Source organism: Ammodytes marinus (assembly GCF_949987685.1).
Source record: "Ammodytes marinus genome assembly, chromosome: 9".
Lineage (NCBI taxonomy): Eukaryota > Metazoa > Chordata > Actinopteri > Uranoscopiformes > Ammodytidae > Ammodytes > Ammodytes marinus.
In genome coordinates, this window is record NC_137213.1 from 4,423,202 (window position 1) to 4,450,701 (window position 27,500).

General features: G+C 40.2%; 2 protein-coding genes across 6 annotated transcripts in view; one reads left to right on the forward strand and one right to left on the reverse strand.

Moving 5' to 3' along the window:
• atg10 (ATG10 autophagy related 10 homolog) overlaps positions 1-27,500 on the reverse strand; it is a 341,626-nt gene that overhangs the window by 205,562 nt on the left and 108,564 nt on the right. The gene's annotated exons all lie outside the window — the stretch shown is intronic.
• LOC307256066 (general transcription factor II-I repeat domain-containing protein 2) lies at positions 9,560-11,380 on the forward strand (the record flags this gene model as incomplete). The annotated part of the gene is made up of 1 exon (XM_080034932.1): positions 9,560-11,380. One exon carries the CDS (start codon positions 9,560-9,562, stop codon positions 11,378-11,380), a length of 1,821 nt encoding a protein of 606 aa, XP_079891058.1.

Genomic DNA, 27,500 nt, shown 5'->3' on the forward strand with positions numbered 1-27,500 from the left:
CGAGCTCTCACTCCCTTTGAATATATCTGTTCATATTGTGACGTCCAAGTCTGCTGTCAAACATTGCTGTGGTTGTGAGGCAAACCCATGGAAGTTTGTGCCCACTCATAGAATCAACGACGAGCATCATAACCATGTACATTTTTGTCAGCTTCTGAGATGCAATTGACAATTTTTTCTTGGCTTAATTCTAGAATTTTTCCGTTTTTGTCCAAAGGAAAAGCTTGTTTTGTGGCTCGTTGGTCAAGGGGTATGATTCTCGCTTTGGGTGCGAGAGGTCCCGGGTTCAAATCCCAGACGAGCCCTCAGTCTATTTGAATATATCTGTTCATATTGTGACGTCCAAGTCTGCTGTCAAACAGTGCTGTGTTTGTGGGGCAAACCAATGGAAGTTTGTGCCCACTCATAGGATCAACGACGAGCATCATAACCATGTACATTTTTGTCAGCTTCTGAGATGCAATTGACAATTTTTTCTTGGCTTAATTCTAGAATTTTTCCGTTTTTGTCCAAAGGAAAAGCCTGTTTTGTGGCTCGTTGGTCTAGGGGTATGATTCTCGCTTTGGGTGCGAGAGGTCCCGGGTTCAAATCCCGGACGAGCCCTCAGTCTATTTGAATATATCTGTTCATATTGTGACGTCCAAGTCTGCTGTCAAACAGTGCTGTGGTTGTGAGGCAAACCCATGAATGTTTGTACCCACTCATAGAATCAACGACGAGCAACATAACCATGTACTTTTTTGTCAGCTTCTGAGATAAAATTGACAATTTTTTCTTGGCTTAATTCTAGAATTTTTCAGTTTTTGTCCAAAGGAAAAGCCTGTTTTGTGGCTCGTTGGTCTAGGGATATGATTCTCGCTTAGGGTGCGAGAGGTCCCGGGTTCAAATCCCGGACGAGCCCTCTTTCTATTTGAATATATCTGTTCATATTGTGACGTCCAAGTCTGCCGTCAAACAGTGCTGTGTTTGTGGGGTAAACCAATGGAAGTTTGTGCCCACTCATAGAATCAACGACAAGCATCATAACCATGTACATTTTTTTCAGCTTCTGAGATGCAATTGACAATTTTTTCTTGGCTTAATTCTAGAATTTTTCCGTTTTTGTCCAAAGGAAAAGCCTGTTTTGTGGCTCGTTGGTCTAGGGCAGGGGTATTCAACTAAAATTCAAATAGGTCCAGTTAGAGAAAATGTCCTCAAGCAAAGGTCCGGAACATCATAATGTCTAACTTGCGTTATGATTCAGTGTGATATATAGTGAAGTAGCCTAGTAGTTGTATCAACGTCTGCATGTAATTAACAACTGACTGTCAGATCAATATAGAAAGAACAATTCAAAAACATTTCAACAATATTTATTCTCACTTTTAAATAATTATAGATATATAATGCTGAAGATATATGTATTATTTAAGTGACTCAACTGAAACTAATCTCTTCATAGAGAAGGGCTGCATTTAAAAATAAAATGGTGAAAATAAATATAATAATAATCTTAAAATAAAGATAAAATATATAATTCATTTTTGAAAAATTAAATAATTTTGAGAAATATTTTCAATGTATAATTTCTAAACTTCACTATACCTACTATGTTTGTTTAACATAGTAATCTCCCACTTTGTCTAATACTGGATTTTTATTTTGCAATTTTGAAAAGCTCTGAAAAAGTGACATGTCAGAAACTAAACCCCTGTAGGGGGGTCTGGGGGTTTCCCCCCCAGTAATTTTTTTTTGTGTTTTTAGAATGTAATCGGAGCATTCTGGTGCATTCTGGGGAAAATAATAAAAGAAAAGGTCAACATTTAATATAGTTAAGATGAATAGAAAAATTAACAAAACAACATAACTTGCTAGCAGCCAGATAACTGGACTGAGGGACGGATGACCACTAGCTTTCGCTAATGTTAGTGGGGGCTACTGCCAAATATCTTGCTAAAAAATTAACCTGTATTTATAAATTCTGCCATTACTAAGAATATGTAAAACTTAAAATGTAGATAATTGAAACTACATACAAAAAAAATTTAAAAATAATGTTTTTCCTGTTGCTGTTGTGGGCAGTAGATGCAGTGCTGCTGGCGATTGGTGATTATGTCAATCTTATGTCTGTGTCATTCACACATAGGTCTACATCAGGGTAATAGAGAGTCCACATGATTGCACCTTGATCGGTTTTCACCAGTCTTACAAAAGGGGAAAAAACCATAGATAGTAAATAATAGGAAAAAACTCAGCTGTTGATCGCTCGTTAACTCGCTCGCGACACACAGAGCCGGTGAGCGAGCGGGCGAGCGAGAGAGAAAGCTGTCTCTCACTCTCCTCCCGCTGTCTTTCTCACTCTAATCTGACTTATTTCGCTGAAATTCTCGTAATTCTTGCACTTCTCTCTGTCATCTCTCACATGATAGCTCACTGTCTCTTTGTCTGTGAGCCAGCCTGAGCCGGGAATGCACAGATTCGATTGGCTGCCTGAGTAGCAGGAGGCGGGATGGCTTAACTCGAAAGCATTTCCTGATTCGCTAAACCAGTACCGTAAAGTCTAAAAAAGCTGCGCCGGTCAAAATAGAAGCGCCCCGTCAAAATTTTAAATACTTAAATAATGTATTGACTACAGGTCCGGGTCTGTATAGGACGGCGTATGCTGTCAAACAGTGCTGTGTTTGTGGGGCAAACCAATGGAAGTATGTGCCCACTCATAGAATCAACGACGAGCATCATAACCATGTACATTTTTGTCAGCTTCTGAGATGCAATTGACAATTTTTTCTTGGCTTAATTCTAGAATTTTTCCGTTTTTGTCCAAAGGAAAAGCCTGCTTTGTGGCTCGTTGGTCTAGGGGTATGATTCTCGCTTTGGGTGAGAGAGGTCCCGGGTTCAAATCCCGGACGAGCCCTCAGTCTATTTGAATATATCTGTTCATATTGTGACGTCCAAGTCTGCTGTCAAACAGTGCTGTGTTTGTGGGGCAAACCAATGGAAGTTTTTGCCCACTCATAGGATCAACGACGAGCATCATAACCATGTACATTTTTGTCAGCTTCTGAGATGCAATTGACAATTTTTTCTTGGCTTAATTCTAGAATTTTTCCGTTTTTGTCCAAAGGAAAAGCCTGTTTTGTGGCTCGTTGGTCTAGGGGTATGATTCTCGCTTTGGGTGCGAGAGGTCCCGGGTTCAAATCCCGGACGAGCCCTCAGTCTATTTGAATATATCTGTTCATATTGTGACGTCCAAGTCTGCTGTCAAACAGTGTTGTGGTTGTGAGGCAAACCCATGAAAGTTTGTACCCACTCATAGAATCAACGACGGGCAACATAACCATGTACATGTTTGTCAGCTTCTGAGATAAAATTGACAATTTTTTCTTGGCTTAATTCTAGAATTTTTCCGTTTTTGTCCAAAGGAAAAGCCTGTTTTGTGGCTCGTTGGTCTAGGGGTATGATTCTCGCTTCGGGTGCGAGAGGTCCCGGGTTCAAATCCCGGACGAGCCCTGTATCATTTGAATTACATCCTGCATTTATCAAGGCGAATTCAAGCTCTGCGACAGTTAATAGGTTTACTGCTAACAATTGATTTCACTGCAAGGATTTGACACATTTAAGGAATCAAGATCATCGAACTTGGTTCATATGATTAGCAACAGTATTTAGGTGGTTGTGCTACCAGTCCACAATTTGTACTAGAAAGTGAACATCCTTGGTCACAGACAATGATTACCTGGTGTTTCCTTCTCGAGCGTTGGGGTTACTTTTTTGTAAACAAAAAAATGAAGCTCTTCCCCGTTACAATTGTCTGCTTGGTCCATCCTCTTCAACAGTATTGCAAGCATAGCCATTGTAGATGTTGATAGCATTTTCCTAAGAGTTTAGATAAAAATCCAATGACAAGTGTTTTTTCAATGTCTCTCAAGTCACATCCAAGTATTTGTAATTTCTGAGATGCAATTGACAATTTTTTGTTGGCTTCTTTCTATATATTTTCAGTTTTCGTCCAAAGGAAAAGCCTGTTTTGTGGCTCGTTGGTCTAGGGGTATGATTCTCGCTTAGGGTGCGAGAGGTCCCGGGTTCAAATCCCGGACGAGCCCTCACTCCCTTTGAATATATCTGTTCATATTGTGACGTCCAAGTCTGCTGTCAAACATTGCTGTGGTTGTGAGGCAAACCCATGGAAGTTTGTGCCCACTCATAGAATCAACGACGAGCATCATAACCATGTACATTTTTGTCAGCTTCTGAGATGCAATTGACAATTTTTTCTTGGCTTAATTCTAGAATTTTTCCGTTTTTGTCCAAAGGAAAAGCTTGTTTTGTGGCTCGTTGGTCTAGGGGTGTGATTCTCGCTTTGGGTGCGAGAGGTCCCGGGTTCAAATCCCAGACGAGCCCTCAGTCTATTTGAATATATCTGTTCATATTGTTACGTCCAAGTCTGCTGTCAAACAGTGCTGTGTTTGTGGGGCAAACCAATGGAAGTTTGTGCCCACTCATAGGATCAACGACGAGCATCATAACCATGTACATTTTTGTCAGCTTCTGAGATGCAATTGACAATTTTTTCTTGGCTTAATTCTAGAATTTTTCCGTTTTTGTCCAAAGGAAAAGCCTGTTTTGTGGCTCGTTGGTCTAGGGGTATGATTCTCGCTTTGGGTGCGAGAGGTCCCGGGTTCAAATCCCGGACGAGCCCTCAGTCTATTTGAATATATCTGTTCATATTGTGACGTCCAAGTCTGCTGTCAAACAGTGCTGTGGTTGTGAGGCAAACCCATGAATGTTTGTACCCACTCATAGAATCAACGACGAGCAACATAACCATGTACTTTTTTGTCAGCTTCTGAGATAAAATTGACAATTTTTTCTTGGCTTAATTCTAGAATTTTTCAGTTTTTGTCCAAAGGAAAAGCCTGTTTTGTGGCTCGTTGGTCTAGGGATATGATTCTCGCTTAGGGTGCGAGAGGTCCCGGGTTCAAATCCCGGACGAGCCCTCTTTCTATTTGAATATATCTGTTCATATTGTGACGTCCAAGTCTGCCGTCAAACAGTGCTGTGTTTGTGGGGTAAACCAATGGAAGTTTGTGCCCACTCATAGAATCAACGACAAGCATCATAACCATGTACATTTTTTTCAGCTTCTGAGATGCAATTGACAATTTTTTCTTGGCTTAATTCTAGAATTTTTCCGTTTTTGTCCAAAGGAAAAGCCTGTTTTGTGGCTCGTTGGTCTAGGGCAGGGGTATTCAACTAAAATTCAAATAGGTCCAGTTAGAGAAAATGTCCTCAAGCAAAGGTCCGGAACATCATAATGTCTAACTTGCGTTATGATTCAGTGTGATATATAGTGAAGTAGCCTAGTAGTTGTATCAACGTCTGCATGTAATTAACAACTGACTGTCAGATCAATATAGAAAGAACAATTCAAAAACATTTCAACAATATTTATTCTCACTTTTAAATAATTATAGATATATAATGCTGAAGATATATGTATTATTTAAGTGACTCAACTGAAACTAATCTCTTCATAGAGAAGGGCTGCATTTAAAAATAAAATGGTGAAAATAAATATAATAATAATCTTAAAATAAAGATAAAATATATAATTCATTTTTGAAAAATTAAATAATTTTGAGAAATATTTTCAATGTATAATTTCTAAACTTCACTATACCTACTATGTTTGTTTAACATAGTAATCTCCCACTTTGTCTAATACTGGATTTTTATTTTGCAATTTTGAAAAGCTCTGAAAAAGTGACATGTCAGAAACTAAACCCCTGTAGGGGGGTCTGGGGGTTTCCCCCCCAGTAATTTTTTTTTGTGTTTTTAGAATGTAATCGGAGCATTCTGGTGCATTCTGGGGAAAATAATAAAAGAAAAGGTCAACATTTAATATAGTTAAGATGAATAGAAAAATTAACAAAACAACATAACTTGCTAGCAGCCAGATAACTGGACTGAGGGACGGATGACCACTAGCTTTCGCTAATGTTAGTGGGGGCTACTGCCAAATATCTTGCTAAAAAATTAACCTGTATTTATAAATTCTGCCATTACTAAGAATATGTAAAACTTAAAATGTAGATAATTGAAACTACATACAAAAAAAATTTAAAAATAATGTTTTTCCTGTTGCTGTTGTGGGCAGTAGATGCAGTGCTGCTGGCGATTGGTGATTATGTCAATCTTATGTCTGTGTCATTCACACATAGGTCTACATCAGGGTAATAGAGAGTCCACATGATTGCACCTTGATCGGTTTTCACCAGTCTTACAAAAGGGGAAAAAACCATAGATAGTAAATAATAGGAAAAAACTCAGCTGTTGATCGCTCGTTAACTCGCTCGCGACACACAGAGCCGGTGAGCGAGCGGGCGAGCGAGAGAGAAAGCTGTCTCTCACTCTCCTCCCGCTGTCTTTCTCACTCTAATCTGACTTATTTCGCTGAAATTCTCGTAATTCTTGCACTTCTCTCTGTCATCTCTCACATGATAGCTCACTGTCTCTTTGTCTGTGAGCCAGCCTGAGCCGGGAATGCACAGATTCGATTGGCTGCCTGAGTAGCAGGAGGCGGGATGGCTTAACTCGAAAGCATTTCCTGATTCGCTAAACCAGTACCGTAAAGTCTAGAAAAGCTGCGCCGGTCAAAATAGAAGCGCCCCGTCAAAATTTTAAATACTTAAATAATGTATTGACTACAGGTCCGGGTCTGTATAGGACGGCGTCTGCTGTCAAACAGTGCTGTGTTTGTGGGGCAAACCAATGGAAGTATGTGCCCACTCATAGAATCAACGACGAGCATCATAACCATGTACATTTTTGTCAGCTTCTGAGATGCAATTGACAATTTTTTCTTGGCTTAATTCTAGAATTTTTCCGTTTTTGTCCAAAGGAAAAGCCTGCTTTGTGGCTCGTTGGTCTAGGGGTATGATTCTCGCTTTGGGTGAGAGAGGTCCCGGGTTCAAATCCCGGACGAGCCCTCAGTCTATTTGAATATATCTGTTCATATTGTGACGTCCAAGTCTGCTGTCAAACAGTGCTGTGTTTGTGGGGCAAACCAATGGAAGTTTTTGCCCACTCATAGGATCAACGACGAGCATCATAACCATGTACATTTTTGTCAGCTTCTGAGATGCAATTGACAATTTTTTCTTGGCTTAATTCTAGAATTTTTCCGTTTTTGTCCAAAGGAAAAGCCTGTTTTGTGGCTCGTTGGTCTAGGGGTATGATTCTCGCTTTGGGTGCGAGAGGTCCCGGGTTCAAATCCCGGACGAGCCCTCAGTCTATTTGAATATATCTGTTCATATTGTGACGTCCAAGTCTGCTGTCAAACAGTGCTGTGTTTGTGGGGCAAACCAATGGAAGTTTTTGCCCACTCATAGGATCAACGACGAGCATCATAACCATGTACATTTTTGTCAGCTTCTGAGATGCAATTGACAATTTTTTCTTGGCTTAATTCTAGAATTTTTCCGTTTTTGTCCAAAGGAAAAGCCTGTTTTGTGGCTCGTTGGTCTAGGGGTATGATTCTCGCTTTGGGTGCGAGAGGTCCCGGGTTCAAATCCCGGACGAGCCCTCAGTCTATTTGAATATATCTGTTCATATTGTGACGTCCAAGTCTGCTGTCAAACAGTGTTGTGGTTGTGAGGCAAACCCATGAAAGTTTGTACCCACTCATAGAATCAACGACGGGCAACATAACCATGTACATGTTTGTCAGCTTCTGAGATAAAATTGACAATTTTTTCTTGGCTTAATTCTAGAATTTTTCCGTTTTTGTCCAAAGGAAAAGCCTGTTTTGTGGCTCGTTGGTCTAGGGGTATGATTCTCGCTTCGGGTGCGAGAGGTCCCGGGTTCAAATCCCGGACGAGCCCTGTATCATTTGAATTACATCCTGCATTTATCAAGGCGAATTCAAGCTCTGCGACAGTTAATAGGTTTACTGCTAACAATTGATTTCACTGCAAGGATTTGACACATTTAAGGAATCAAGATCATCGAACTTGGTTCATATGATTAGCAACAGTATTTAGGTGGTTGTGCTACCAGTCCACAATTTGTACTAGAAAGTGAACATCCTTGGTCACAGACAATGATTACCTGGTGTTTCCTTCTCGAGCGTTGGGGTTACTTTTTTGTAAACAAAAAAATGAAGCTCTTCCCCGTTACAATTGTCTGCTTGGTCCATCCTCTTCAACAGTATTGCAAGCATAGCCATTGTAGATGTTGATAGCATTTTCCTAAGAGTTTAGATAAAAATCCAATGACAAGTGTTTTTTCAATGTCTCTCAAGTCACATCCAAGTATTTGTAATTTCTGAGATGCAATTGACAATTTTTTGTTGGCTTCTTTCTATATATTTTCAGTTTTCGTCCAAAGGAAAAGCCTGTTTTGTGGCTCGTTGGTCTAGGGGTATGATTCTCGCTTAGGGTGCGAGAGGTCCCGGGTTAAAATCCCGGACGAGCCCTCACTCTCTTTGAATATATCTGTTCATATTGTGACGTCCAAGTCTGCTGTCAAACAGTGCTGTGGTTGTGAGGCAAACCCATGGAAGTTTGTGCCCACTCATAGAATCAACGACGAGCATCATAACCATGTACATTTTTGTCAGCTTCTGAGATGCAATTGACAATTTTTTCTTGGCTTAATTCTAGAATTTTTCCGTTTTTGTCCAAAGGAAAAGCTTGTTTTGTGGCTCGTTGGTCTAGGGGTATGATTCTCGCTTTGGGTGCGAGAGGTCCCGGGTTCAAATCCCAGACGAGCCCTCAGTCTATTTGAATATATCTGTTCATATTGTGACGTCCAAGTCTGCTGTCAAACAGTGCTGTGTTTGTGGGGCAAACCAATGGAAGTTTGTGCCCACTCATAGGATCAACGACGAGCATCATAACCATGTACATTTTTGTCAGCTTCTGAGATGCAATTGACAAATTTTTCTTGGCTTAATTCTAGAATTTTTCCGTTTTTGTCCAAAGGAAAAGCCTGTTTTGTGGCTCGTTGGTCTAGGGGTATGATTCTCGCTTTGGGTGCGAGAGGTCCCGGGTTCAAATCCCGGACGAGCCCTCAGTCTATTTGAATATATCTGTTCATATTGTGACGTCCAAGTCTGCTGTCAAACAGTGCTGTGGTTGTGAGGCAAACCCATGAATGTTTGTACCCACTCATAGAATCAACGACGAGCAACATAACCATGTACTTTTTTGTCAGCTTCTGAGATAAAATTGACAATTTTTTCTTGGCTTAATTCTAGAATTTTTCAGTTTTCGTCCAAAGGAAAAGCCTGTTTTGTGGCTCGTTGGTCTAGGGCATACATGTCAGAGTCAAGGCCCGCGGGCCACATCCGGCCCGCGAGAAGGTTTTTTACGGCCCCTGGGATGATCTTGATTTATTATTAGAACCGGCCCGCAGACCGCAGCAAGCCGGCAGCCCGCAGATCTTTTACACGCACCAATACTACATTTCCCACAATGCAACGGTGACGCACCGAGCAGTAGGCTGCTTCATTTCAATATTTATTGGCACAGCAGTCGTCAGCATCACAGTAAAATTAACTTTCAGATACCCATCAAAAATGGCAAAACGGAAGGTGGACACTGAGAACCGGGGGTTTCAAACAAGGTGGGAGTCGGAGTATATGTTCACGGAGGTAGCTGGAAAACCTGTGTGTCTTCTGTGTGGAGAAAGTGTGGCGGTACTGAAAGAGTATAATCTGAGACGACATTATGAAACGAAACACGCGGACAAAAACAAGAATATGGACATGGAACAAAGGCTACAAAAGGCAGAGGAATTAAAACGAGGCCTCAAATCTCGACAGGCTCTGTTCAAAAAAGCCAAATCACAAGGCCAGGCTGCTGTCAAGGCCAGTTTTATTTTGGCAGAAGAGATCGCTAAATCAGCCCGGCCATTTACGGAGGGGGATTTCATCAAAAACTGCATGATTAAAGTTTGTGACGAAGTTTGCCCAGAAAAAAGGCAACTCTTTTTAAATGTGAGTCTGAGCAGAAACACCATTGCCGAGAGAGTAGACCAGTTGTCCATCAATCTAAAAGAGCAGCTTGTGAAAAAGGGAAAAGATTTCATTGCATATTCCTTGGCTGTGGATGAGAGCACCGACATTTCTGACATTGCCCAGTTGTCAATTTTCATCCGCGGAGTGGACTCCAGCCTAAGCGTGACAGAGGAGTTTTTGGCTTTACGTCCTATGCATGACACAACTAAGGGGCAAGATTTGTATGAAGAGGTGTCAAGATGTGTAAATGAGATGGAGCTGCCTTGGGAAAAACTCGTGGGTTTGACAACCGACGGAGCACCTGCGATGTGTGGACACAGGAGCGGACTGGTGGCGAAGATACGGGAAAAGATGCAAGAGGAAAACGCGACAGGTGAGCTGACAGCTTATCATTGTATCATACACCAGGAAGCGTTGTGCGGTAAAGCCTTGAAAATGGAGCATGTAATGAGCATCATCACGCGCACAGTTAACTTTATCAGAGCCAAAGGTTTGAATCACCGCCAGTTCAAGGCATTTCTGACGGAGTTAGAAACGGAGCATGGTGATTTGCCTTATCACACAGAGGTGCGATGGCTAAGCCAGGGAAAGGTGCTTCAAAGATGTTTCGAGCTTCGTGAGGAGATTTGTCTGTTCTTGGACAGCAAAGGGAAAGACACAACACAACTCCGAGACGAAATGTTTCTGTGTGAAATGGCTTTTCTGTGTGACATTACGAGTCATCTGAATGCAATGAACTTGCAGCTGCAGGGTCGGGATCATGTCATCTCTGATATGTACAGTACAGTGAAGGCATTTAAAACCAAACTGACTCTGTGGGAGACGCAGATGCGGAAAGAAAATTTGAGCCACTTTCCCAGCTGCCAGACCATGAAAGAGAAGCTCTCTACCAGTGCGTTCCCGAGCGCACAGTTGGCTGATAAAATAGGTATGCTTGCCGCTGACTTTCGACGCCGATTTGCTGACTTTGAAGCACAAAAAAGCAGGTTGGAACTGCTCGGTAACCCATTTGCTGTTGACGTGGAAAGCTCACCACCAAACCTCCAAATGGAGTTGATTGACCTCCAATGCAATGATGCACTGAGGGCAAAATATGCGGCAGTGGGTGCTGCGGAGTTCGCCCGTTTCCTCCCCGACACAATGCCCCAGCTGCGCATCCAGGCTGCTCAAACGTTGTCTATGTTTGGCAGCACATACCTGTGTGAACAACTGTTTTCTTTGATGAACCTGAACAAAACATCACACAGAAGTCGACTTACTTCTGAACACCTCCACTCAATTCTGAGGATTTCCTCAGCTCAGAGCCTTACCCCGAACATTGATGAACTTGTGGAAAAGATGGGACACCACCAAGTATCACCCTCAACCTCAAACAAGTGAACATTACTCAACTCAACTCAACTCAACTTTATTTATAAAGCCCTTTAAAACAACCACAGCCGAAACAAAGTGCTGTACATAATGCAGATAAAACAATTTAAAAACAAAACAACAATTTAAAATTCAGAAAAAACAATTTAAACAAATAAAACTAATAAGCACAATGAATAAAATACACCATAGGACACTAAAACAAAATTAAGGTCTCATGCTGGGTTGAAAGCCAAGGAGTAAAAATGGGTTTTAAGACGTGTTTTAAAAATGGGCAGTGAGGGGGCCTGTCTAATATGGAGGGGGAGCTCGTTCCACAATTTAGGAGCGGCAACTGAGAAAGCTCTGTCCCCTCTGAGCTTTCGTTTAGACCTCGGTACCTCCAGAAGCAGCAGATCAGCTGATCGGAGGCACCGTGCAGGGGCATAGGGGTGAAGAAGCTCAGAGAGGCAATCACATATTTAGAGTTTTTACTCAGTTCAAGTTTAAAAGTTAAAGTTTAATATTTGTTTTCACTGCATGTTACTTCTCCTTAAACAAAGTGTTGTTTTTGATTAATAGATTTTTGCACTTTATTTTATTGTATTTCAATCCAATTATATTTTAAAAATATTTCAGTTGAGTGGATGATAGAAAATTGCTATTATTGTTTTTTTCTTTGAAGTAAATTTAGCCCACTTTTGCTAAAATAGAAAATATAGGCTACTGATGATGCCTTGAATACCGGTTTCTTTCATTTAATGTTCATGTTATGGGGATTTTTATATAAAGGAAATTTGTCTTTTGTGTCTGTTGAAAATTAAAGATTACTGACAGAGCCATAAGAAAATATTGCTTTATTTATCTGATCATATTGGAATATATTTGTTAGGTTTTCAGTAGGTTCAATTAGGTTCACTAGACTATATGCGTCATTTAAAAAATTTTCAATGAACATTCGAACAGTCCGGCCCTCGGCTTGTAGCTACATTTTTTATTTGGCCCTCCGTCCATTTGACTTTGACACCCCTGGTCTAGGGGTATGATTCTCGCTTAGGGTGCGAGAGGTCCCGGGTTCAAATCCCGGACGAGCCCTCTTTCTATTTGAATATATCTGTTCATATTGTGACGTCCAAGTCTGCCGTCAAACAGTGCTGTGTTTGTGGGGTAAACCAATGGAAGTTTGTGCCCACTCGTAGAATCAACGACGAGCATCATAACCATGTACATTTTTTTCAGCTTCTGAGATGCAATTGACAATTTTTTCTTGGCTTAATTCTAGAATTTTTCCGTTTTTGTCCAAAGGAAAAGCCTGTTTTGTGGCTCGTTGGTCTAGGGGTATTGAATTGAATTGAATTGAATTGAATTGAATTGAAAAAGGTTTTATTTCGAACAAGTAAACAATAAAAAACAAAAAAGCAATAATAAACAATAAAATAAATTAAACAAGTGGACAGTTACATTAAAGTAATATTTACACACAGTGAAAACCACAAATGAAAATAAACTGTCTTGCACTTGCTTTACCTGTTCGAAAAGGGGTGAGAAGAAGAAAACTTATTTAATCTCACCCCTTCTCCCTGATTTATTTATCTATAATGACTATTGGCTTCCTTATTAATGATATAATAATAATCGAGAAAAAATAGTACATATTAATATATATTAATTTTCAATATGATACAATTAGTTACCAATTGCACATTTATCTAATAATATTGTTGGATTTATCTAATAATATTGTCAAGTAATCTTATAATAATATCTAATTAAACATTCAATATTATATAAATACCATCAAATATATACAAATATACATACATGTAAACATATACACTATGTTAAACACCTTCTTCATCCCTGTACCTTGTGAAAATAAATTCTTTGTATTTTATTTTAAACTGGTTAATGTTTGGACATTCCTTGATCTCCCCACTCAAACTGTTCCATAGTCTCACACCACATATTGAAATGCAAAACGTTTTCCTGGTTGTACGGACGCTGTTCACTTTAAAATTAGATGTTCCCCTTAAATTATACCCCCCCTCACGATCATTGAATAATTTTTGTATGTTTAAGGGTAATATGTTGATTCTAGCCTTAAACATTATCTGTGCAGTTTTAAATTCCACCAGATGTGTGAATTTTAATAATTTTGACCGTATGAATAATGGGTTAGTGTGATCCAGATATCTCACATTGTGAATAATGCGGATTGCTTTTTTTTGAAGAATAGTGAGTGAACGTAATGATGTTTTGTACGTGTTGCCCCAGACTTCTGTACAGTAACTGAGGTATGGTAAGACTAGTGAACAGTAGAGAATACGGAGTGATTTATGATCTAGAACCTGTTTTACTTTGTTTAATACATAAATGCTTCTTGATAGTTTTGATTGTACGTGTGTAATATGTGATTTCCAACTTAATCTCTCATCTATTATAACCCCAAGAAATTTATTTTCGGAAACTCTTTCAATTTCAACTCCATTTATATTGATATTTATTTTCGTGTTCATTCTACAGTTACCAAATAACATTATTTTTGTTTTGCTTAAGTTTAATGATAGTTTGTTTTTATCAAACCATGTTTTTACTTTGCTCATTTCCTTATTGAGGATTTCTTCTAGTTGTTTTAAATTCTCCCCAGAACAGAAAATGTTAGTGTCATCAGCAAATAGAACCATCCTCAATACATTCGAAACATTACATATATCATTAATATACATGATAAACAGTTTCGGACCCAGCACTGACCCCTGGGGTACGCCACATGGAATGTCCAAACATGATGACGAACAGTCGCCCAACTTCACAAACTGCTTCCTTTTGCTTAAATAGCTTTTTATCCACTCCAATACTATCCCCCTTATTCCATATCCTTCCAGTTTATTGAATAAAATGTTATGATTGATTGTGTCGAAAGCTTTTCTGATATCAATAAATACTCCTACTGCATATTTTTTCTGTTCAATAGCATTTATAATTTCTTCAACTGACTCTATTAATGCAAGTGATGTTGATCTGTTGGTTCTGAATCCATATTGACTGTCATTAATTAATTTGTGCTTTTCTAAGAATGTGTCCAGTCTATTGTTGAAGATTTTTTCTAATATTTTGGAGAATTGTGGAAGTAGAGAGACAGGTCTGTAGTTGGTGAAGTGATGCTTGTTCCCAGTTTTGTACAGTGGTATGACTTTTGCTGTTTTCATTTGATTTGGAAATGTACCAGTTTGAAATGATAAATTACAAATAAACGTCAATGGTTTTGAAATACCCACAATGACTTTCTTGACCAATGTCATGTCGATGTCATTAAAATCAGTAGACTTTTTGTTTTTATATTTTGTAACAATATCCAATATTTCTTTCTCCTCTACTGCTTTGAGAAACATTGAGTATGGATTTCTTTCCAGTGATCTATCATAGCTTTCACCAGATGTCCCTGGATCAGGGATTTTTTCTGCCAGTTCAGGTCCAACATTTACAAAGAATTTATTAAAACTGTTAGCTACGTCATCCATATTATAATTTTCATTATCCTTATCAATAAAATACTTAGGATAACTTATTTGCCTAGGGCTATTTCTTATAATACTGTTAAGTATATTCCATATTCCTTTAATATTATTCTTGTTATCATCTAATATTTTCTTATAATATTCTTTCTTGCTTGTTCTTATAATATTGATTAATTTATTTTTATATACTTTATATTTATTCTCAGCATCATTAGTTCTCTTTCTTATGAAATCTCTGTAAAGTGTGTTTTTCTTTTTACAGGCATTTTGTAATCCCTTTGTGATCCATGGACATTTGCTATATTTTAGTAGTCTATTGTATTCTTGGATTGGACAGTTTTTATCATATAATGACCTAAATATACTTAGAAATGTTTCATATGCACCGTCAATTTCATTTGCTTGGTATATTATGTCCCAGTTCTGAGCCATTAAGTCGTTTTTTAGTGCATTGATGGTTTCTTCTGACTTCACTCGTTTGTATTCCGTATGTTTATCTAGCTTGTTTTTGTAATTGCAGTCATAGATTGTAAAGACTGGCAAGTGGTCACTGATATCATCAATCAATAATCCACTCATTACATTGTTTTCGATTTCATTTGTGAATATGTTATCAATCAAAGTGGCACAATGGGATGTAATTCTACTGGGTCTAGTGATTTTCGGAATTAGGCTCATACTGTACATGGTATTGACAAATTCATCTGTAATGTTGTGTTTATTAGGATTTAACAGGTCAATATTGAAATCTCCACAGATAAAAACTATTTTGCTGTTTATTTGAGAAAACATGCCCTCTATCCAGTCCTTAAATATTTCAATGCTTGACCCAGGAGCCCTATATATACAGCTTATTATGACATTTTTGTTTTTTTCCTTGCAGATTTCAATTGTTATACATTCCAGTAAGTTATCAACCACAGTTGTCATACATTCCAATACCCTAAAGTTCAATGACACATCCACATATATTGCCACTCCTCCTCCACCCTTGTTTTTTCTATTATTATACCTGAGTTCATAACCATTTAGTTCAAAATCTATCCCTTTGTCCGTGTTGATCCATGTTTCAGATATGGCAATTATGTTGAACGGTTGTGTGAATTTCTTTAAATATTCCTTGATGTTATTGAAGTTTGCATACATACTTCTGCTATTGAAGTGTATAATTGATAATTTCCCCTTCGATGTAATGTTCCGGTTATACTGATCATCTGTATAGTAGCAGCATATATTGTTGTCATTGTTAATATTCGAGAAGAAATTATTGTCCGGGTCTAAGTCATGTTCCATATCTTTTAGATTGTGATCAGAGTACTCACATGTGTTTAACTCCAGTTGTTCATGCTCGCTTATCCTCTGATATATTTGGCTGTTGATTCCACGTGTATTTGGCTGGATTCCGTCAGTGTGTGCCATGATTGTGTGTGTGTGTGTGTCTGCATGTTACCTTATATTCCAGTAAATGATTATTGGTATTTGCCCAGCTCTGCGACATCTCTGATTACCAGCACTTTAGCTTCCTCCGGTGGCCCGTTGAGTTTTATGAAAACTTTGCAGTTGGTGGTCCAGGTGTTTTGGATTTGTTTCTGCTTCCTGAGGTAGCGTGCCTGTTTGGCTATTTCGGCGTTGCGTTTGGTGAGATGCTCGTTCAGGTATACATCGGATCCTTTCAGACGTCTGCCTTCCCTCAGTAGCGCGATCTTGCTCTTTCTATTTGCGAACCGGATGATAATGGCCGGTTTATCGCTATTGTTTTTCCTCGGCAGAGGGTGGCATGCCTCGATGTGGTTGCAGTTCAGGTGTATCCCTTTGGACTGCAGGAAGGCAGCCACCTGTTGCTCCGTTGAGCCGGCATCCTGTTCACCGGGGCCCCCCTCGCTGTCAGCTGTCACCGCCCGGGCGTATGACCGGGGTTTGATTTTCAGCCCGGTGACAATCACATTGTTGATCCTGGTGTACTGCTCTAACTCAGCAACTTTATTTTCCAAGTCGGCCAGTTGTTTATCTTTCTCGGCGTTGATTCTCGCTTCGGGTGCGAGAGGTCCCGGGTTCAAATCCCGGACGAGCCCTGTATCATTTGAATTACATCCTGCATTTATCAAGGCGAATTCAAGCTCTGCAACAGTTAATAGGTTTACTGCTAACCATTGATTTCACTGCAAGGATTTGACACATTTAAGGAATCAAGATCATCGAACTTGGTTCATATGATTAGCAACAGTATTTAGGTGGTTGTGCTACCAGTCCACAATTTGTACTAGAAAGTGAACATCCTTGGTCACAGACAATGATTACCTGGTGTTTCCTTCTCGAGCGTTGGGGTTACTTTTTTGTAAACAAAAAAATGAAGCTCTTCCCCGTTACAATTGTCTGCTTGGTCCATCCTCTTCAACAGCATTGCAAGCATAGCCATTGTAGATGTTGATAGCATTTTCCTAAGAGTTTAGATAAAAATCCAATGACAAGTGTTTTTTCAATGTCTCTCAAGTCACATCCAAGTATTTGTAATTTCTGAGATGTAATTGACAATTTTTTGTTGGCTTCTTTCTATATATTTTCAGTTTTCGTCCAAAGGAAAAGCCTGTTTTGTGGCTCGTTGGTCTAGGGGTATGATTCTCGCTTAGGGTGCGAGAGGTCCCGGGTTCAAATCCCGGACGAGCTCTCATTCTATTTGAATATATCTGTTCATATTGTGACGTCCAAGTCTGCTGTCAAACAGTGCTGTGTTTGTGGGGCAAACCAATGGAAGTATGTGCCCACTCATAGAATCAACGACGAGCATCATAACCATGTACATTTTTGTCAGCTTCTGAGATGCAATTGACAATTTTTTCTTGGCTTAATTCTAGAATTTTTACGTTTTTGTCCAAAGGAAAAGCCTGCTTTGTGGCTCGTTGGTCTAGGGGTATGATTCTCGCTTTGGGTGCGAGAGGTCCCGGGTTCAAATCCCGGACGAGCCCTCAGTCTATTTGAATATATCTGTTCATATTGTGACGTCCAAGTCTGCTGTCAAACAGTGCTGTGGTTGTGAGGCAAACCCATGAAAGTTTGTACCCACTCATAGAATCAACGACGGGCAACATAACCATGTACATGTTTGTCGGCTTCTGAGATAAAATTGACAATTTTTTCTTGGCTTAATTCTAGAATTTTTCCGTTTTTGTCCAAAGGAAAAGCCTGTTTTGTGGCTCGTTGGTCTAGGGGTATGATTCTCGCTTCGGGTGCGAGAGGTCCCGGGTTCAAATCCCGGACGAGCCCTGTATCATTTGAATTACATCCTGCATTTATCAAGGCGAATTCAAGCTCTGCGACAGTTAATAGGTTTACTGCTAACCATTGATTTCACTGCAAGGATTTGACAAATTTAAGGAATCAAGATCATCGAACTTGGTTCATATGATTAGCAACAGTATTTAGGTGGTTGTGCTACCAGTCCACAATTTGTACTAGAAAGTGAACATCCTTGGTCACAGACAATGATTACCTGGTGTTTCCTTCTCGAGCGTTGGGGTTACTTTTTTATAAACAAATAAATGAAGCTCTTCCCCGTTACAATTGTCTGCTTGGTCCATCCTCTTCAACAGTATTGCAAGCATAGCCATTGTAGATGTTGATAGCATTTTCCTAAGAGTTTAGATAAAAATCCAATGACAAGTGTTTTTTCAATGTCTCTCAAGTCACATCCAAGTATTTGTAATTTCTGAGATGCAATTGACAATTTTTTGTTGCCTTCTTTCTATATATTTTCAGTTTTCGTCCAAAGAAACAGTGCTGTGTTTGTGGGGCAAACCAATGGAAGTTTTTGCCCACTCATAGGATCAACGACGAGCATCATAACCATGTACATTTTTGTCAGCTTCTGAGATGCAATTGACAATTTTTTCTTGGCTTAATTCTAGAATTTTTCCGTTTTTGTCCAAAGGAAAACCTTGTTTTGTGGCTCGTTGGTCTAGGGGTATGATTCTCGCTTTGGGTGCGAGAGGTCCCGTGTTCAAATCCCGGACGAGCCCTCAGTCTATTTGAATATATCTGTTCATATTGTGACGTCCAAGTCTGCTGTCAAACAGTGCTGTGTTTGTGGGGCAAACCAATGGAAGTTTTTGCCCACTCATAGGATCAACGACGAGCATCATAACCATGTACATTTTTGTCAGCTGCTGAGATGCAATTGACAATTTTTTCTTGGCTTAATTCTAGAATTTTTCCGTTTTTGTCCAAAGGAAAAGCCTGTTTTGTGGCTCGTTGGTCTAGGGGTATGATTCTCGCTTTGGGTGCGAGAGGTCCCGGGTTCAAATCCCGGACGAGCCCTCAGTCTATTTGAATATATCTGTTCATATTGTGACGTCCAAGTCTGCTGTCAAACAGTGTTGTGGTTGTGAGGCAAATCCATGAATGTTTGTACCCACTCATAGAATCAACGACGAGCAACATAACCATGTACTTTTTTGTCAGCTTCTGAGATAAAATTGACAATTTTTTCTTGGCTTAATTCTAGAATTTTTCAGTTTTCGTCCAAAGGAAAAGCCTGTTTTGTGGCTCGTTGGTCTAGGGGTATGATTCTCGCTTAGGGTGCGAGAGGTCCCGGGTTCAAATCCCGGACGAGCCCTCATTCTATTTGAATATATCTGTTCATATTGTGACGTCCAAGTCTGCTGTCAAACAGTGCTGTGTTTGTGGGGCAAACCAATGGAAGTTTGTGCCCACTCATAGAATCAACGACGAGCATCATAACCTTGTACATTTTTGTCAGCTTCTGAGATGCAATTGACAATTTTTTCTTGGCTTAATTCTAGAATTTTTCCGTTTTTGTCCAAAGGAAAAGCTTGTTTTGTGGCTCGTTGGTCTAGGGGTATGATTCTTGCTTTGGGTGCGAGAGGTCCCGGGTTCAAATCCCAGACGAGCCCTCAGTCTATTTGAATATATCTGTTCATATTGTGACGTCCAAGTCTGCTGTCAAACAGTGCTGTGTTTGTGGGGCAAACCAATGGAAGTTTGTGCCCACTCATAGGATCAACGACGAGCATCATAACCATGTACATTTTTGTCAGCTTCTGAGATGCAATTGACAATTTTTTCTTGGCTTAATTCTAGAATTTTTCCGTTTTTGTCCAAAGGAAAAGCCTGTTTTGTGGCTCGTTGGTCTAGGGGTATGATTCTCGCTTTGGGTGCGAGAGGTCCCGGGTTCAAATCCCGGACGAGCCCTCAGTCTATTTGAATATATCTGTTCATATTGTGACGTCCAAGTCTGCTGTCAAACAGTGCTGTGGTTGTGAGGCAAACCCATGAATGTTTGTACCCACTCATAGAATCAACGACGAGCAACATAACCATGTACTTTTTTGTCAGCTTCTGAGATAAAATTGACAATTTTTTCTTGGCTTAATTCTAGAATTTTTCAGTTTTCGTCCAAAGGAAAAGCCTGTTTTGTGGCTCGTTGGTCTAGGGGTATGATTCTCGCTTAGGGTGCGAGAGGTCCCGGGTTCAAATCCCGGACGAGCCCTCTTTCTATTTGAATATATCTGTTCATATTGTGACGTCCAAGTCTGCCGTCAAACAGTGCTGTGTTTGTGGGGTAAACCAATGGAAGTTTGTGCCCACTCATAGAATCAACGACGAGCATCATAACCATGTACATTTTTTTCAGCTTCTGAGATGCAATTGACAATTTTTTCTTGGCTTAATTCTAGAATTTTTCCGTTTTTGTCCAAAGGAAAAGCCTGTTTTGTGGCTCGTTGGTCTAGGGGTATGATTCTCGCTTCGGGTGCGAGAGGTCCCGGGTTCAAATCCCGGACGAGCCCTGTATCATTTGAATTACATCCTGCATTTATCAAGGCGAATTCAAGCTCTGCAACAGTTAATAGGTTTACTGCTAACCATTGATTTCACTGCAAGGATTTGACACATTTAAGGAATCAAGATCATCGAACTTGGTTCATATGATTAGCAACAGTATTTAGGTGGTTGTGCTACCAGTCCACAATTTGTACTAGAAAGTGAACATCCTTGGTCACAGACAATGATTACCTGGTGTTTCCTTCTCGAGCGTTGGGGTTACTTTTTTGTAAACAAAAAAATGAAGCTCTTCCCCGTTACAATTGTCTGCTTGGTCCATCCTCTTCAACAGCATTGCAAGCATAGCCATTGTAGATGTTGATAGCATTTTCCTAAGAGTTTAGATAAAAATCCAATGACAAGTGTTTTTTCAATGTCTCTCAAGTCACATCCAAGTATTTGTAATTTCTGAGATGTAATTGACAATTTTTTGTTGGCTTCTTTCTATATATTTTCAGTTTTCGTCCAAAGGAAAAGCCTGTTTTGTGGCTCGTTGGTCTAGGGGTATGATTCTCGCTTAGGGTGCGAGAGGTCCCGGGTTCAAATCCCGGACGAGCCCTCATTCTATTTGAACATATCTGTTCATATTGTGACGTCCAAGTCTGCTGTCAAACAGTGCTGTGTTTGTGGGGCAAACCAATGGAAGTATGTGCCCACTCATAGAATCAACGACGAGCATCATAACCATGTACATTTTTGTCAGCTTCTGAGATGCAATTGACAATTTTTTCTTGGCTTAATTCTAGAATTTTTCCGTTTTTGTCCAAAGGAAAAGCCTGCTTAGTGGCTCGTTGGTCTAGGGGTATGATTCTCGCTTTGGGTGCGAGAGGTCCCGGGTTCAAATCCCGGACGAGCCCTCAGTCTATTTGAATATATCTGTTCATATTGTGACGTCCAAGTCTGCTGTCAAACAGTGCTGTGGTTGTGAGGCAAACCCATGAAAGTTTGTACCCACTCATAGAATCAACGACGGGCAACATAACCATGTACATGTTTGTCAGCTTCTGAGATAAAATTGACAATTTTTTCTTGGCTTAATTCTAGAATTTTTCCGTTTTTGTCCAAAGGAAAAGCCTGTTTTGTGGCTCGTTGGTCTAGGGGTATGATTCTCGCTTCGGGTGCGAGAGGTCCCGGGTTCAAATCCCGGACGAGCCCTGTATCATTTGAATTACATCCTGCATTTATCAAGGCGAATTCAAGCTCTGCGACAGTTAATAGGTTTACTGCTAACCATTGATTTCACTGCAAGGATTTGACACATTTAAGGAATCAAGATCATCGAACTTGGTTCATATGATTAGCAACAGTATTTAGGTGGTTGTGCTACCAGTCCACAATTTGTACTAGAAAGTGAACATCCTTGGTCACAGACAATGATTACCTGGTGTTTCCTTCTCGAGCGTTGGGGTTACTTTTTTATAAACAAATAAATGAAGCTCTTCCCCGTTACAATTGTCTGCTTGGTCCATCCTCTTCAACAGTATTGCAAGCATAGCCATTGTAGATGTTGATAGCATTTTCCTAAGAGTTTAGATAAAAATCCAATGACAAGTGTTTTTTCAATGTCTCTCAAGTCACATCCAAGTATTTGTAATTTCTGAGATGCAATTGACAATTTTTTGTTGGCTTCTTTCTATATATTTTCAGTTTTCGTCCAAAGAAACAGTGCTGTGTTTGTGGGGCAAACCAATGGAAGTTTTTGCCCACTCATAGGATCAACGACGAGCATCATAACCATGTACATTTTTGTCAGCTTCTGAGATGCAATTGACAATTTTTTCTTGGCTTAATTCTAGAATTTTTCCGTTTTTGTCCAAAGGAAAACCTTGTTTTGTGGCTCGTTGGTCTAGGGGTATGATTTTCGCTTTGGGTGCGAGAGGTCCCGTGTTCAAATCCCGGACGAGCCCTCAGTTTATTTGAATATATCTGTTCATATTGTGACGTCCAAGTCTGCTGTCAAACAGTGCTGTGTTTGTGGGGCAAACCAATGGAAGTTTTTGCCCACTCATAGGATCAACGACGAGCATCATAACCATGTACATTTTTGTCAGCTGCTGAGATGCAATTGACAATTTTTTCTTGGCTTAATTCTAGAATTTTTCCGTTTTTGTCCAAAGGAAAAGCCTGTTTTGTGGCTCGTTGGTCTAGGGGTATGATTCTCGCTTTGGGTGCGAGAGGTCCCGGGTTCAAATCCCGGACGAGCCCTCAGTCTATTTGAATATATCTGTTCATATTGTGACGTCCAAGTCTGCTGTCAAACAGTGTTGTGGTTGTGAGGCAAATCCATGAATGTTTGTACCCACTCATAGAATCAACGACGAGCAACATAACCATGTACTTTTTTGTCAGCTTCTGAGATAAAATTGACAATTTTTTCTTGGCTTAATTCTAGAATTTTTCAGTTTTCGTCCAAAGGAAAAGCCTGTTTTGTGGCTCGTTGGTCTAGGGGTATGATTCTCGCTTAGGGTGCGAGAGGTCCCGGGTTCAAATCCCGGACGAGCCCTCATTCTATTTGAATATATCTGTTCATATTGTGACGTCCAAGTCTGCTGTCAAACAGTGCTGTGTTTGTGGGGCAAACCAATGGAAGTTTGTGCCCACTCATAGAATCAACGACGAGCATCATAACCTTGTACATTTTTGTCAGCTTCTGAGATGCAATTGACAATTTTTTCTTGGCTTAATTCTAGAATTTTTCCGTTTTTGTCCAAAGGAAAAGCTTGTTTTGTGGCTCGTTGGTCTAGGGGTATGATTCTCGCTTTGGGTGCGAGAGGTCCCGGGTTCAAATCCCAGACGAGCCCTCAGTCTATTTGAATATATCTGTTCATATTGTGACGTCCAAGTCTGCTGTCAAACAGTGCTGTGTTTGTGGGGCAAACCAATGGAAGTTTGTGCTCACTCATAGGATCAACGACGAGCATCATAACCATGTACATTTTTGTCAGCTTCTGAGATGCAATTGACAATTTTTTCTTGGCTTAATTCTAGAATTTTTCCGTTTTTGTCCAAAGGAAAAGCCTGTTTTGTGGCTCGTTGGTCTAGGGGTATGATTCTAGCTTTGGGTGCGAGAGGTCCCGGGTTCAAATCCCGGACGAGCCCTCAGTCTATTTGAATATATCTGTTCATATTGTGACGTCCAAGTCTGCTGTCAAACAGTGCTGTGGTTGTGAGGCAAACCCATGAAAGTTTGTACCCACTCATAGAATCAACGACGGGCAACATAACCATGTACATGTTTGTCAGCTTCTGAGATAAAATTGACAATTTTTTCTTGGCTTAATTCTAGAATTTTTCCGTTTTTGTCCAAAGGAAAAGCCTGTTTTGTGGCTCGTTGGTCTAGGGGTATGATTCTCGCTTCGGGTGCGAGAGGTCCCGGGTTCAAATCCCGGACGAGCCCTGTATCATTTGAATTACATCCTGCATTTATCAAGGCGAATTCAAGCTCTGCGACAGTTAATAGGTTTACTGCTAACAATTGATTTCACTGCAAGGATTTGACACATTTAAGGAATCAAGATCATCGAACTTGGTTCATATGATTAGCAACAGTATTTAGGTGGTTGTGCTACCAGTCCACAATTTGTACTAGAAAGTGAACATCCTTGGTCACAGACAATGATTACCTGGTGTTTCCTTCTCGAGCGTTGGGGTTACTTTTTTGTAAACAAAAAAATGAAGCTCTTCCCCGTTACAATTGTCTGCTTGGTCCATCCTCTTCAACAGTATTGCAAGCATAGCCATTGTAGATGTTGATAGCATTTTCCTAAGAGTTTAGATAAAAATCCAATGACAAGTGTTTTTTCAATGTCTCTCAAGTCACATCCAAGTATTTGTAATTTCTGAGATGCAATTGACAATTTTTTGTTGGCTTCTTTCTATATATTTTCAGTTTTCGTCCAAAGGAAAAGCCTGCTTTGTGGCTCGTTGGTCTAGGGGTATGATTCTCGCTTAGGGTGCGAGAGGTCCCGGGTTCAAATCCCGGACGAGCCCTCTTTCTATTTGAATATATCTGTTCATATTGTGACGTCCAAGTCTGCTGTCAAACAGTGCTGTGTTTGTGGGGTAAACCAATGGAAGTTTGTGCCCACTCATAGAATCAACGACAAGCATCATAACCATGTACATTTTTGAGATGCAATTGACAATTTTTTCTTGGCTTAATTCTAGAATTTTTCCGTTTTTGTCCAAAGGAAAAGCCTGTTTTGTGGCTCGTTGGTCTAGGGGTATGATTCTCGCTTTGGGTGCGAGAGGTCCCGGGTTCAAATCCCGGACGAGCCCTCAGTCTATTTGAATATATCTGTTCATATTGTGACGTCCAAGTCTGCTGTCAAACAGTGCTGTGGTTGTGAGGCAAACCCATGAATGTTTGTACCCACTCATAGAATCAACGACGAGCAACATAACCATGTACTTTTTTGTCAGCTTCTGAGATAAAATTGACAATTTTTTCTTGGCTTAATTCTAGAATTTTTCAGTTTTCGTCCAAAGGAAAAGCCTGTTTTGTGGCTCGTTGGTCTAGGGGTATGATTCTCGCTTAGGGTGTGAGAGGTCCCGGGTTCAAATCCCGGACGAGCCCTCTTTCTATTTGAATATATCTGTTCATATTGTGACGTCCAAGTCTGCCGTCAAACAGTGCTGTGTTTGTGGGGTAAACCAATGGAAGTTTGTGCCCACTCATAGAATCAACGACGAGCATCATAACCATGTACATTTTTTTCAGCTTCTGAGATGCAATTGACAATTTTTTCTTGGCTTAATTCTAGAATTTTTCCGTTTTTGTCCAAAGGAAAAGCCTGTTTTGTGGCTCGTTGGTCTAGGGGTATGATTCTCGCTTCGGGTGCGAGAGGTCCCGGGATCAAATCCCGGACGAGCCCTGTATCATTTGAATTACATCCTGCATTTATCAAGGCGAATTCAAGCTCTGCAACAGTTAATAGGTTTACTGCTAACCATTGATTTCACTGCAAGGATTTGACACATTTAAGGAATCAAGATCATCGAACTTGGTTCATATGATTAGCAACAGTATTTAGGTGGTTGTGCTACCAGTCCACAATTTGTACTAGAAAGTGAACATCCTTGGTCACAGACAATGATTACCTGGTGTTTCCTTCTCGAGCGTTGGGGTTACTTTTTTGTAAACAAAAAAATGAAGCTCTTCCCCGTTACAATTGTCTGCTTGGTCCATCCTCTTCAACAGCATTGCAAGCATAGCCATTGTAGATGTTGATAGCATTTTCCTAAGAGTTTAGATAAAAATCCAATGACAAGTGTTTTTTCAATGTCTCTCAAGTCACATCCAAGTATTTGTAATTTCTGAGATGTAATTGACAATTTTTTGTTGGCTTCTTTCTATATATTTTGAGTTTTCGTCCAAAGGAAAAGCCTGTTTTGTGGCTCGTTGGTCTAGGGGTATGATTCTCGCTTTGGGTGCGAGAGGTCCCGGGTTCAAATCCCGGACGAGCCCTCAGTCTATTTGAATATATCTGTTCATATTGTGACGTCCAAGTCTGCTGTCAAACAGTGCTGTGTTTGTGGGGCAAACCAATGGAAGTTTTTGCCCACTCATAGGATCAACGACGAGCATCATAACCATGTACATTTTTGTCAGCTGCTGAGATGCAATTGACAATTTTTTCTTGGCTTAATTCTAGAATTTTTCCGTTTTTGTCCAAAGGAAAAGCCTGTTTTGTGGCTCGTTGGTCTAGGGGTATGATTCTCGCTTTGGGTGCGAGAGGTCCCGGGTTCAAATCCCGGACGAGCCCTCAGTCTATTTGAATATATCTGTTCATATTGTGACGTCCAAGTCTGCTGTCAAACAGTGTTGTGGTTGTGAGGCAAACCCATGAATGTTTGTACCCACTCATAGAATCAACGACGAGCAACATAACCATGTACTTTTTTGTCAGCTTCTGAGATAAAATTGACAATTTTTTCTTGGCTTAATTCTAGAATTTTTCCGTTTTTGTCCAAAGGAAAAGCCTGTTTTGTGGCTCGTTGGTCTAGGGGTATGATTCTCGCTTAGGGTGCGAGAGGTCCCGGGTTCAAATCCCGGACGAGCCCTCATTCTATTTGAATATATCTGTTCATATTGTGACGTCCAAGTCTGCTGTCAAACAGTGCTGTGTTTGTGGGGCAAACCAATGGAAGTTTGTGCCCACTCATAGAATCAACGACGAGCATCATAACCTTGTACATTTTTGTCAGGTTCTGAGATGCAATTGACAATTTTTTCTTGGCTTAATTCTAGAATTTTTCCATTTTTGTCCAAAGGAAAAGCCTGCTTTGTGGCTCGTTGGTCTAGGGGTATGATTCTCGCTTTGGGTGCGAGAGGTCCCGGGTTCAAATCCCGGACGAGCCCTCAGTCTATTTGAATATATCTGTTCATATTGTGACGTCCAAGTCTGCTGTCAAACAGTGCTGTGGTTGTGAGGCAAACCCATGAAAGTTTGTACCCACTCATAGAATCAACGACGGGCAACATAACCATGTACATGTTTGTCAGCTTCTGAGATAAAATTGACAATTTTTTCTTGGCTTAATTCTAGAATTTTTCCGTTTTTGTCCAAAGGAAAAGCCTGTTTTGTGGCTCGTTGGTCTAGGGGTATGATTCTCGCTTCGGGTGCGAGAGGTCCCGGGTTCAAATCCCGGACGAGCCCTGTATCATTTGAATTACATCCTGCATTTATCAAGGCGAATTCAAGCTCTGCGACAGTTAATAGGTTTACTGCTAACCATTGATTTCACTGCAAGGATTTGACACATTTAAGGAATCAAGATCATCGAACTTGGTTCAT